Here is a 13,247-nt window from a genome sequence, read left to right on the forward strand (position 1 = left end):
TCCACAGTCTCTACTATGAGCTCCACAACTATTTCTGGCTCCCCAACCTCTACTAGGGACTCCACAGCCTATACTATGAGCTTCACTACTATTTCTGGCTCCCCAACCTCTACTACAGGTTCCACAACTATTTCTGGCTCCCCAACCTCTACTATGGATTCTACAACTATTTCTGGCTTTACAGCATCTACTACAAGCTCCACATCTATTTCCAGCTCCCCAGCCTCTAGTACAGGCTCCACAACTATTTCACGCTCCCTAACTTCTCCTGTGAGCTCTACAACTATTTCCGGTTCCCCATCCTCTACTATTGGCTCCACAGTCTTTACTACTGGGCACACAACCCCTTCTACAGTTTCTGTAACATCTGTCTCCTACTCCACCAACTCTACTCCTGACTCTACAACCACTGCAACAGGCTCCATGGTCTCTACCAACGACTCTCCATCTAGAACAGGCTCTCCAACTACTGGGAGAGTTCTGAGTACAAGCAGCAGTGGCCCACCAGCGAGACCTGCTCGAACTCTGAAGCCCTGGGCTATTGCTGTCATCTCTCTTGCCACAATTGTTGGGGTTGTGGGTGCTGGCGTTGGATTCTTCTATTGCTTTGTAAGTGTTCAAGTCCTGGGGAACAGGGGTAGGAGGATTTTTGTGGCTGTGGGAAAATAAAGAGGGTATAGGGAATAGTGAGTGAAAATGAGAGATGGAGAAAACTTTAGAAAGACAGTGAAATGTGATAATGTACACAGAAGACCTGAAAAACTGCAATATGAAAATGAGTTTATCTTTGTTACTATCATGCCATTGCAATACTAATAACAATTAGAAAAGGAATACCTAGACAGCCAGAGAGACAAAGAAAAGCACCTGATTCCTTCCAGAGAAGATTCTGAAAGCAATGATATAGAAGGGCATAAGCAGTTTGAGAGTTCAGACCTGTATTCTAATTCTGGCTCTGCTATTTGTTGACTGTGACCTTATACAAGTCATTTCCCTTCTCTTGTCTTTAGTTTCCTTATTCATTTCATGAGGGGGTTGGACTATATAACTAACTATATATGGTCCCTTCCAGCTCTAATTTCTGAGTTTGTGATTCTAGTCTATATTCTAGGGCTGGGGAGGGAGGAAATGAGGTTTAGGAGTTAGGGGGAGAGGTTGGAGAGGATTATAGGAGGATTCAGCTCTGAAACCAATTACTTTCTTCTGTTTTAGAGAAATATTCTGCACCTGAGAAATCCTGTCCCCATAGCCGTTTATCATCCTCATGGCCCCACCTTTGGCCTGGGCCATGGGGTAAATGGATGGAGCCATGGACTTCGACCTAGATGGGGCCATAATTGGTTCTGGAGGAGACCAGCAGCCACATCAGCTGTGATGATGAGTGAGAGACACAATGGGCCTTGATCCTCAGGACGTCTATGGCCCTGGATGGCAGGTCAGCTAGCTCCCAAAGGAAACGTGGAAATTTAAAACAAGAGAGCTTCCTTTTCCCCAACTCCAGCTTGTGGGTCCTTCTTCCCAGCACTCCTGAGCCTTATATGGCAGCTACCCCAGAAGACTATGTTTAAACTCTCTCTGTGAGAATATCCAATCTAAAAATAAATATCTTTATCATATGTGGAAGTTGGACATTTTTAGTGTCTATATCTAATCTGTCCATTAATTTAATCAACCTATTAACCAATTAAACACTTGTTATATGTCAAATACTGAGAGTACAAAGACCAAAAAAATAAAAAATACCTAGCTTCAAAGAGCTAACATATAACCAAAGTAAATACAAAACAATTTTTAGGGGAGCACTAGCAATTACAGTAATCAGTATATGTAGGAAGCATTTCAAATGAACCTCAAAGGAAGCCAAGGATTTAAAAATTTTTAATTTAATTTTTTCAATGAACAAAAATCTACCTTCTCTCCTTACCACTTTCTTGACCACTACTGAAAAATAAAGAAAAACAAAATCCAAAGCATGCTAAATCAAGGGTGCTCCCATATTGACTATGTCCAAAAGAATAAATGGCTCCTTTGACTCCCTATGTCCATCATTTCTTTCTCAGGAGATAGGCAGCATGCTTCATCATGAGCCTTCTGGAATCCTGGTTGGACGCTGTGTTGATCAGAGTTCCCAAGTCTTTCAAAGCTTGTCTTTACATATTATTGCCATTATAGAAATGGCTCTCTTTGTTCTGTTCACTTCATGCAATGATGTCCTTACATAAAGAAGCTATTATATGAACTATTTTAGTTCATGTAATACCTAGCATAAAATGCTATCTATAGATATATGTTATTAATAAACAATAAAATAATAAATAATAGCATATAAAAATAGTGCTTTAGGGCAGCTAGGTGGCACAGTGGATAGAGCACGTGCCCTGGAGTCAGGAGGACCTGAGTTCAAATTTGACCTCAGACACTTGACATTTACTAGCTGTGTGACCCTGGGCAAGTCACTTAACCCCAATTGCCTCATCAAAAAGGAAAAAAAAAAAGACAGAAAAAATAGTGCTTTAAGATTTGCAACAGTCTTTACAAATATTATCTCACTGTATCCTCACAACAATACTGGGAAATAGATGCTATTATTATCTCCATTTCTAGATGAGGAAACTGAGAATGGCAGAGGTTAAATGATTTGTTCAGGATCACACAGGTAGTAAGGGTCTGAGATAGAATTGGAGTTCAGTTCTTCTTGATACCCAAGTCCTGTGCTCTGCCATCGTGCAGGAGTGTGTTGGTAAAATCTCTCTAAAAAATAAACACAGAAAAAAATGTTCTCAGGACACACTTTAAAGTCTTATCTGAATTATTAACACTATTAATTATTAACACTATTAACATTATTAATTAATTATTAAGTCTAGACAATCGAGAAAACAATAAGTTAAGCCCTGGTTTGTAACATTTGGTTTCCAAAGTGTAAATCTCTCACTGGAAATTACAATTGGCTCTGTTCAAACTGGCTCCAGTACACCCCTGCCACTGGGCCGCCTGCCTGCTTTTATAGACAGTTAGGAGGCACAATAGATAGTTCAATTCCTGTCTCATATGCTTACTAGCTGTGTGACCTTGAGCAAGTCACTTAACCTGTCTCAGCCTCAATTTCCTCATCTGTAAAATGGAGTACCTGTACCACAGGGTTGTTGTGAGAATCTAATGAGATAATACATGTAAAGCATTTTTGCAAACCTTAAAGTCCTATATAAGTATTAGCTAATATGATTATTATATACTGATTGGTTTATATACTGTAGTACATAAGCTACTTGATTGAAAGAAATAGAAACATCTAAGTACACATTTGACACCCTTACCACTAAATTCAACTACTTTTATAAGTTGTTCACACTCTTGATCTTCCTTTCCATTTCAAGGAAATCCTCTTTCATTTGTGAAAGGGCTGCTCCCTAACTTAGTTTCTACTCTTCCTTAGGAAGGTTCTGTTAGGCTATAAGGATATAAAAAAATTTGAATTTAGGAACTTCCCAGTATAAGAATAATAGAAGAAATTGTTGAGGCACAAAGTCAACAAGAGGACAGATGTGTTCTCACTGCATGAGTGACATAGGATATGCCCAAAGAGCAATCCATAAGAGATAGCTCACCAGCTCCCAACTGTTCTGAGGGATGATCTAGAAACATTCCTTTGTCCATGAGAGACCATCATTGTTTCAATGACATCATTACCAAGCCAAAGTAAGTATATTGGTCTAGACCAGAGGTTCCCAAACTTATTTGGCCTATTGCCCCCTTTTAAAAAAAATTACTAAGCACCCCCCCCAGAAATCTACTTTCTTCAACCACTTGACAGTTTTTTGAAATTTGCATCATTTCCAAAAAAAAGTAAAATGTTTTTAAATGACACATTTTAAATTTAATAATTTATTGTATATTTGTGGGTTTTTCCTGCATTGAAATTTTGATGATGCAATATTGAGTCATGTAATCACATAGTAGTGTGTTGTAAACAAGTCATTACACACATATATTCCTGTTGATGCATACTGGATTTCTCAACAATGCATGAAATGCTAACCGGCCAACACGTGCTTGTAAATACCTGTCAATGGACTTGATCACTGTTCAGTTATAACTTGCATTTTGTGTGTTTATTTGGAAAATAATGTAATCACTATGACTTTTACTCTGTTACACAACAGATGAAACATGTATGAACAGTTTTTCAAAATTTTCTTCTCTTCTCTTCTCATGCTTCCACCACCCCGTTATTTTTATTCAGCACCCCCCAATTGCACCTGAGGCTTCTACCGTCACCCTGGATTATTCTAGCGCCCTCCAGGGGGCGGTATCACCCACTTTGGGAACCTATGGTAGATTCATAATGGCTAGTGTGGCTTGTAGTTGAGTAGTGACTAAGGTTTCACCATTGCTACTGCTTTCATCCACAGCAGCCTGATGGAACAGTGTGAGGCTAAAGTGAAACATGTCTGGTTGTTACTGAGCTTTTCCCTTTGAGGTAACTGATACAGATGATGGAAGGGAAAGGGGAATGACTAGAATAGACTGATGTCCCTCACATCCCAAAGATGGGGGCAAGAGGAGAAAGCGTGAGATTCTTATCCTCTCCTTCTTCAGCAGCCCAGCTTTTCTGCCTTATAAAAACTACCTACTGCATAGTACATATTTATTTTAAGACCTAAAGAAAAGAAAACCTCTCTGAGGCAGCCCATTGAACTTTTGGGTAACTGTAAAGGTAAGGAAACTTTTCCTTACATCCAGCAGAAATCTGTCTCTCTACAACTTCCAACCACTGTTCCTAGTTCTCCTCTCTATGGCCAGCAAAACAAGTCTAACCCCCTTTCTCAATGAAATCTATTTAAATGCTTTAAATCAACTATCAGATCCCATCCCTTTCCCCTGTTAGTCTTCTCTAGGCTGAACAGTCCCAATTTCTTCAACTTATGCTGGGATGGAATGGCATCTAGTCCTCTCACCAACCTGTTTGCCTTCCTCTGGATACACTTCAGATTGTCAATACCCTTAGAAAATGTGGTGCCTCCAGATATGGTCTTAAATGACAGGAGTATTAGTTCTCTCATTCTGGATGTGATGACTCTCCTAATGCAACCTAAATTCAAATGAACTTTATGCCATCTATTAAGACCTCTAAGTCTTTTCCACATGAATTATTTTCTAACCCTACTTCTTCATCTTGTGCTTATGAAACTGATTTTTAAAACCCAAATGTAGTGTTATTTAGCATATGTTTCTAAAGCATTGCTTCAGTTCTGTGAAATTTTAGACCCCGGAAATTTTTTTCTTAATAGTACTTTATTTTTTTTCCAATTACATGTAAAGATAGTTTTCAACATTCATTTTTGTAAAGTTGTGAGTTCTGAATTTTTCTCCCTCCCTTCCTCCCTCCCCTCTCCCTTCTCCTCCTCCCTTCCCAAGACAGCAAGCAATCTGATATAGGTTATACATATACAATCATGTTAAAATATTTCTACATTATAGACCTCAGAAATCTTGAAAGAGAAACAGAACAGATTGATGAAACTCTGGGAAATGGCAGGACCTGTGAGTATGGAAAGATCTCTATCTCTTTCCTTTGTCCTTGAGAGAAACTTCTTGTCAGCCAATGAGTGCACTGGACAGCTGAGAGCCACTGAAGCAAAATTGAAGCTCCTTGTGCACAGAGGCAAATGACAGCAAACTTTGGGGGATGGATCCCCTGTACTTTCTGTAGCTGCCACCCACGTGTACACCTGTTGTGACTGAATTTGGGAGGGCAGGAAAGCTGAGGCCAGACTTTGGGGAGGAGAAGCAGTAGAAAAGCAGATTGAACATTGGTTCAAAGGTTCAGAACCTGTCATTCATCACCAAACCTCAGAAGTGGTGAGCCAACAGCAGAAGTTTGGCCATCTAGGCTGCCGTTGTCTTACTGTTAAATCTCCAACGTCCAAAGCAGACACTCTGGACACATGAACCACTCTCCTCTATTTCATTCTCTATGAATTAAGGGCATGAGTGTTTGGGGATTTTCTCCAGGCATCAGAAAGAAAAGAGGTTAGTTAGGATGAGTTGAGGGGAGATGGTTAAGTAGAGGCTTCCAACATAGGCATTGTATAACAATTTTCTTTGCATTTTTACTACAACTATTAAACAACTGAATGAGATCCCATGAGTGGGATCCGAGGATGGGTAGAGAGCTAAAGCTATGGGTTTTTCTATTTGCAGAGTTTTCAAGCAATTTTTTATCATTCTCTAATCTAAATTCAGAATCCAGACAAGGCTGCTTTGGGAAATCATTCAGTTCAATAGTCATTGGAGGGGGAGCAAGCTGAGTTTTTGGAGGTTGAATGCCATGTAGTGTGCCAGTGTGGATGCTACAGCTTTTCAGAAAGACCATTCCACTCTAGCACCATGGCAACTCTGATGGGACCACTTGACAGCTGGCCCGAGTTTAGTGCCACTTGTTGGACAGCTAGATATTTCACTCCCTTTCCAGTGACAGTCTACCTTCTTATAGTAAGCTTAAGGAAGGCAGTACAGGAGTTTATGCGGGCTGCTTACACAAGTATATTGCCCAGGTGTCAGATAAGGTACATACCATCACACTTAGGCTACATCTTTATCATATTTACATTTATCTGTACTCAGCTTCATCTGATTTATTTAGGCACAGTGTTCTACACTACTTGTATCTTTGGGGATTCTGATTCTATAATCCAGCATTTTAGCAATCCTTTATAATTTGGGGGTATAGGTGTATGTTCCTCCTGGATCTATACAATATTTCATGGTTAGGAAACTTTCTGAGAGCAGGAACTGTGTCTTCCCATAAAAAATAGAATAATTGGTTGAAGGAATTGGGAAAATTCTTGCTTCCAGTCTCTCTCTTCTCCAATTTAATCCTCTGTAAGCTGCCAAATTGATATTCCTGAAACAAAGATCTGATATGTAACCCTGCCTATGGCAAAAAAAAAAAAAATCTTCGGTGGCTCCCTATTGCTTCTAGGATAAAATACAATATCCTTAGCCTAATATTTGAAGACCTCCATAATTGGGCATACCCTTCCTTTCCAGTCTGCCTGATAACTGTTCCCCATACAAGGTACTCTTTTTCACACCCGGTCCCCCATGCCTGGAATGCTCTCCCTCCCTCCTCACTACCACCTCTTGGAATTCCTAGTTTCTTTCAGAATATAGTTTAGGTACTACCTCCTATATGAAGCTTTTCCTGATTCTCCATTACTAATACTCCATTCCTCTTGAAATCACTCTGTATTATTTTGTATATAATTTGTACTTGTTTATATACAGACTGTATCTTCCTGGGCTTCAGGGCAGGGAATATTTCTTTTTTTAATCTTTATATCTCTTGCCTAGAACAGTGCCTATCACCTAACAGACAATTAGTAAATGTTCATTGATGTGAATTGAATTGAAAGTTTAATCTAGAGATGAGAAAACTAAGTGCATATATAAGGGAGCGAAGGACAGGGATGATAGTTGTCTCCAAGGACTTCAAGTACTTAATCAAATAAAAATGTTTGATAGTCCAAGTCTCCGGTCAGATCACTGGGGTGCTTCCCTTCAAAAAGTCACTGATTCGGGTCTTACTGGTAGTTTTGCCTTCTTGCTTTTATCTATTATTCAACCTAAGCAGCAGGTTTGCTAAGTCCAAGAGAATAGAAGTAGAAACTGAATGAAAGTTACAGAGGGAAAGATTTTGGTTCTGTGTGAAGAAAAAAGAAAGGCAGCATGGTGTCTTGGGCTAGTAGAATAACTGGCCTCAGAGTCTGGAAGACCTGGGTTCAAATTCCACTTCTGAGGCATACTGACTCCTCAACCCTAGACAATTTACCTAACATCTCAGTGCCCAGGAAACTCTCTAACACTTTAACTTGCAAAACAGTTGCTGATCCGCACTGGTAAGGGAATTTCTTCAACTGAAATTTCTTACACAATGAAATCCCAGTTCTTGACCAAAAAAAAAGGAGAGAAAGGAAAGAAAGAGAGGAAGAAAGGAGAGAAGGAAGTGTGTGGGGTTCAGAGACCCTTATCAATGAATCGGAGACTCAGAGATACTAGCAAAAAGAAAAATTCATTTATTAGCTTTCTCAAGAAAGGGCTCCCTCAGAACACCAAAAAATTGGCGCTGACTGAAGAGAGCAGAGGTGTGTTCAGATCAACAGGTTATATAGGTCCTAGCACAATCCCCTTTCCCAGCCCCCTCCTCAGGGCTCATTAATGCAAGCTCTGATGGTACAATCTATTCAAGGCAATCTACCCCAGCAACAAAGAATAAAGACACTTTTACCACTTGCCTGGAGATAGGGAAAAGCAGGAGTTTTCTTTTTCTTTTTCTTTTTCTTTTTAGAGTAAATAGTTTAAGAAAGGAAGGAGGAGGTCTGATAAAGTACAAGATGTGTTGAAAAGCATGTTTCTGTACAAGGTCAACCAGCTGCAAGTGTTTCAACAGAACAAGAAGCTATTAACTCCCTGAGGAGGCTTCATTCCTGAGAGATTCTCAGAGATCATCTCTCACAGCAGGAAGAAAAAGAAAGAAAGGTCAGGACAAGACAAAATAAGACAAGACGATGGAACAATTAGAGCAATCCAAAAGTCAGATGGGTTGTCTTAGGAGGTATCCAGCACTAGGGTCCTCAAGTAGAGACTAGATTACTACTTTTTATGGCTTTTTAGAAGGGGTCCACACTCAATTCAATTCAACAAATATTTATTAATCACCTATTATATTCCAGGTACAATGTGTCAACCTTCCGTGTTTGGTCTAAAAAGAGACAGTCTTAGGTCACATTTGTGGTGTTTATTTTCTCTCTAAGCTAGCAGAATCATACATGTATGGGAGTCTTAGTGAAACTGAGCTCAAAGAAAAGTTAGTTGAAAGAAATTATACACCTATAGAGTAAGGAGGTATTCCTTCCTCCCTTTCCCTTGACTCAGGATGCCTATGTCTTTTGTCAGCCAAAATTATAGTTTCCATAGAACATTAAAGTGACCCCAGGATGTCTGGTTTCTGTCAGCCATAAACAAGGGAATGTCATAAGATATGAGAGTGTCATAACAAGAGAGAATCATTAAACAACAAGATAAGAGAAATGCCATTGATCTAGATAGTATCCAGTTCGAGACACCTGGTCTTTATCTGTCATAAACAGAAGAATGCTTCCAATCAGCTTCATCCAGTCTTGTGACTGCTGACATAGCAGGAGAATTTTGGTGTCACAAAGATTTATGGGTATGTTAACTCAGAGTGAGCCAAAATGTCCTTTTTTGATTGGCCAGCCCAGGTTTTTGGCCTTCTTTGGGTGACGAGGGGCTTCAGTGCGTCTCACATTCCCATCCTTTTGGTCAAAGGCCCACCAAAGGCACCACCTGCAGACCTAGGAGGGTATGGGGAAAACCTCATTCCTCCTTAGGGATTAAACTGCAAATAAGCAGCAGGAGCAGGCTGAAACACAGTCCCTCCCTTCAAGGAATTAATATTCTAATAGAAAGAAATAACATGTACACACATAAATAGGTAAATACAAGGTAATTTTGAGGAGGAGGATGCACTCAAAACAATCATGTTGGATATGACAGATAAGCTGACCCTTAAAGGGAGTTAGGGATTCTGGAAAGAAGAAAGGAATACATTCCAAGTATGCAAATCCACACCAAGGCACAAAGGCAGGAGATGGGATGTCATGCATAGGGCTAGCATATAGGCCTATTTGTCCGGAATACAAAGGGCATAAGGGAGAGAGAAATGTGAAATCAGTCAGGAATAATAGATTGGAGTCAGATTGCAAAGAGTATTAAATTTCAAACACAGACATTTGCATTTTAATCCAGAGGCAATAAGGAACTGCTGAAACTTCTTTAGCAGAAGAGTGACATGGTCAGAGCTATGTTTTAGGAATTTTGCTTTGGCAGCTGGGCAGACGACTGGAAGCAGAAGGCCAATTAGTAGGTAATTATATTCAGTAATCCATTGGAGATGCCAGCTTGCACACACTCACACATATATAAGATGAAGTGTATATATGTGTGTGTATTAATGATGAACAGAGGTTTGTGTGTGTGCATGCATGCGTACACGTGTATGTGTGTGTGTCTATGGAGAAAAAGAGAGAAAGAGAGAGAGAGAGAGAGAGAACATGTGCCTGAACTGGAATGTGACTTAATTGACTTTTGAGTTCTTTGCCTACTCTGAGATTTTATAAATTCCAAAATAAAATACTGATAGGCTGGCAAGCTGGTTCAGGGATTGTTTCAAGGAAGCTGCTGATTGGGATCTGGAATAAACGGGAGAGCCCCTTTCTAGGAGTCAATGGAACAAAGTTAGTGAAGAGAAATGGACATTGCTTTGTTCACTGGCCTGAAGGACCCTGCCCCCAAATACCTTCTACTCTCCATGGAATCTTAAAGGGCCAGCTGGCTGTGTATCTGTTGCAATCTGAGAGGTTGAGACCCCTCAAAGACTGGAGTACATGACGGGTGATCTGGAATGAATTCATAGACTCAAGTATTCTTCAAGTCAAGGTGGCAAAGATTTATTGTTATACTTTTCAGCGGGCAAGGATTCTTAAGGAACCTGCAAAAGACTGAGGATGGAGTTAGGGTTTATATGGAAAAGGGCATGGCAAAGAAATGCCAGGAATACCAGTTAAGTAATCTAAAGGTCCAGGTGTCTTTGGGAGCTATGGATGGGAAAGTACAGGGAGTACACCAGACAGGGAGGGAGATGACAGAGGCATGGATCTTGGGAGTCTGGCGAGAGGAAGAGTCCTTGGGCCAGCCAAGGAAAAAACTCCTTGGGCTGAGCAAGGCACCCCTCTCTCTCTGTCCTGATTAGAGAATGCTCTGCAACAAGGGAAAGCTTTCTCACAAGACAGGAACTTACTAAGGAATTGGAAGGCTTGAGAGACATGATCTGAGGGCTGGGGCCTGAGCAGCCCAACACTCTCTCACCCAGCTTTGTGTAGCTGCACCAGGGAGAGAGATAAGTGTCTTGCTGGGGCCCACGCATGAGTAATTGCTAGGTGCAGTGTCCTTGGGCTGGGGAGTGATTGTCAGAGACAGTGTTTCTGAGACTAAGGAGAAACTGGGGTCCAAGTACAAACACAAGCACCCAAGCACCCCATCATATCTATGATGCCTTGTGTATATGTTTGTTGAGTTGAATTACATGGTACTTTCTGCATAGTGTCCCGGAAGGCAGTAGCCACCCTAATACTCAGCATTCTCTTTTATATGCTAAACAGTTTTGCTTCCTTTTCCATTTCCTTTAATTACCTCCATCATAATAATATAGTAATCAGAGAGCTTTCATTTGCCTCATCTATGTGGTAGGTGGTGTGCATGGTCCTGACTTCAGGGAATTCCTGATCCAATAAGAAGACACAGCCTCTGCTCTCAGAAGACTACCTGACCAAGAAGCACTATGTAGTTCTAGGGAACACACAAGGAGCTAAATAAAAACTATTTTACAAAGACAAGAATGGATAGTAAGGTTTGGTTGTTAGACCATTCACAGGACATGGGTGAGGACATTTTGGGGGCTGGAAATGGGAGTGGTTCTCATTCTAGGTCAAACAATCCTGATGTTTAAAACTACTCAATCTTACCTGACAAATTCAGGAAGACTTCCTGTAAGATGTGGCATTTTGAGCTATTAATAGGATGGAATGGAGGCAGTTTAAAGGTTTGGCTATGGGAATTTGTGTGTGTGTGTGTGTGTGTGTGTGTGGCTGTGCTATTCCAACCACATGAGATGGTGTGGGGAGCAACAGGTAAAAAGATTTGAAAGAGTATTTCTGAGAGAAATAGGGATGGAGGTAGTTTTAAAAGGCACTGAGAGGCTGTCCCCTATGCAAAAAACACGCCTCCATCCTTTTGGGACCAGAGTTCTCTTCCTTTCAACAATAAACTTTCTTTTCTCTATCCTTTGGGATAGGAGCAAGGCTAAAGGATGTAGGATCTTGAGGGATAGGCTGATTTGATTCGATCCTACTCAATAAACATCTATTTTCTTTTAATCACATTTTGTTTTTATATTGGCTACATTTCCCAGTATTTCTCCCACTACATTCCCAATTCCCTCTCTTCTCTCCTTGAAAGTCATCCATTACAAAAAAAATTTTTTTAAAGTAAAAAATAGTCCAGAAAAACTAACCAAGACCTCCACAATCTGACATTACAGTGTTCCATACCTGAAGCCTCCACTTCAAGGAAGGAAGGGAAGTGCATGCTTGTATCTTTTCTTTGGGGCCAAATTTAATCATAATAATTTCATAACATTCAGTTTCAATTGTTTTCTTGTTGTTACTTCCATTTATGTTCTTATGTTGTATTTCTCATGCTGCTCACTTCACTTTGGATCAGTTCATACCAATGCTAGGTGTCAGAGAAACCAGAGACAAGAATGAAACTTTCTCTTTCCTCAAGGAACTTCATACTGGGGAAGAGAGATCCAGGACCTGGGTAATGGAAAAGGAACAGGGACTGGAAAGGATAGAAGAGGGACATTTGGGGGCTAAGGAGGCAAGGAAATGCTAGACTTCTTGGTTCTTGGCCTGGTCACAGAAGTTTGCTGGAGCTAGCTCTCTAGAGAGTCCGTCGCTAAGTTTTCAGTGCAAGTATTTACATCTCCAAAACTAGCAAAGGCTTCATATTTGGTCTTGATTTATTGCTGGGTTTTTTTTTTTTGTTTGCTTTTTTGGTTTTTGTTTTTACTGTCTAAAGCAGGGATGGGGAACCTGCAGCCTTAAGGCCACATGTGGCCCTCTAGTTCCTCAAATGTGGCCCTCTGACTGAATCCAAACTTTACAGAACAAGACCTTTGACTGAATTCAGTCAAAGGGCTACACTTGACTGAATCCAGTTTGGATTCAGTCAAAGGGCCACACCTGAGGACCTAGAGGACCACATGTGGCCTCCAGGCTGCAGGTTCTCTACCCCTGGTCTAGACTCAAAAAAGCAATGGATAAAATGTATTAACATTTTAATAATGCAGAATAAACTTAAAAATGTGTTATGCATACTTTTTAGCCAGTTAGTTTACCAGGACACTCTTGACCTGGGTTGACTTCTGGGATCTGGTCCTTGGCCTTCTAACTCTCCAGGAATCCAGAACCTCCCATCCTAGAAGTGAGTCATTTACATCAAGAACAGGTTTTTGACAGTTTTGATCCCCCTATTACTACTCAACTCTGTTCCTCCCCAGAGCCTATGATCTACCTCAACTACATCTACTACAACTACATCTC

At 40.5% G+C, this 13,247-nt stretch overlaps 1 protein-coding gene across 1 annotated transcript in view; it reads left to right on the forward strand.

Annotated features, from left to right (window-relative positions):
* Positions 1-1,404, forward strand: part of MUC21 (mucin 21, cell surface associated) — a 2,872-nt gene extending 1,468 nt beyond the window's left edge. Inside the window, exons 2-3 of the mRNA XM_027876666.1 lie at positions 1-609; positions 1,213-1,404. The exon at positions 1-609 is cut by the window's left edge and continues 170 nt beyond it. Coding sequence (XP_027732467.1) covers positions 1-609; positions 1,213-1,404 — 801 coding nt within the window. The remainder of the gene's footprint in view (positions 610-1,212) is intronic.
* Positions 1,405-13,247: the final 11,843 nt, after the last annotated feature.

The sequence above is a fragment of the Vombatus ursinus genome, unplaced genomic scaffold, assembly GCF_900497805.2.
Source record: "Vombatus ursinus unplaced genomic scaffold, bare-nosed wombat genome assembly UNPS02014811.1, whole genome shotgun sequence".
Classification (NCBI taxonomy): Eukaryota; Metazoa; Chordata; class Mammalia; order Diprotodontia; family Vombatidae; genus Vombatus; species Vombatus ursinus.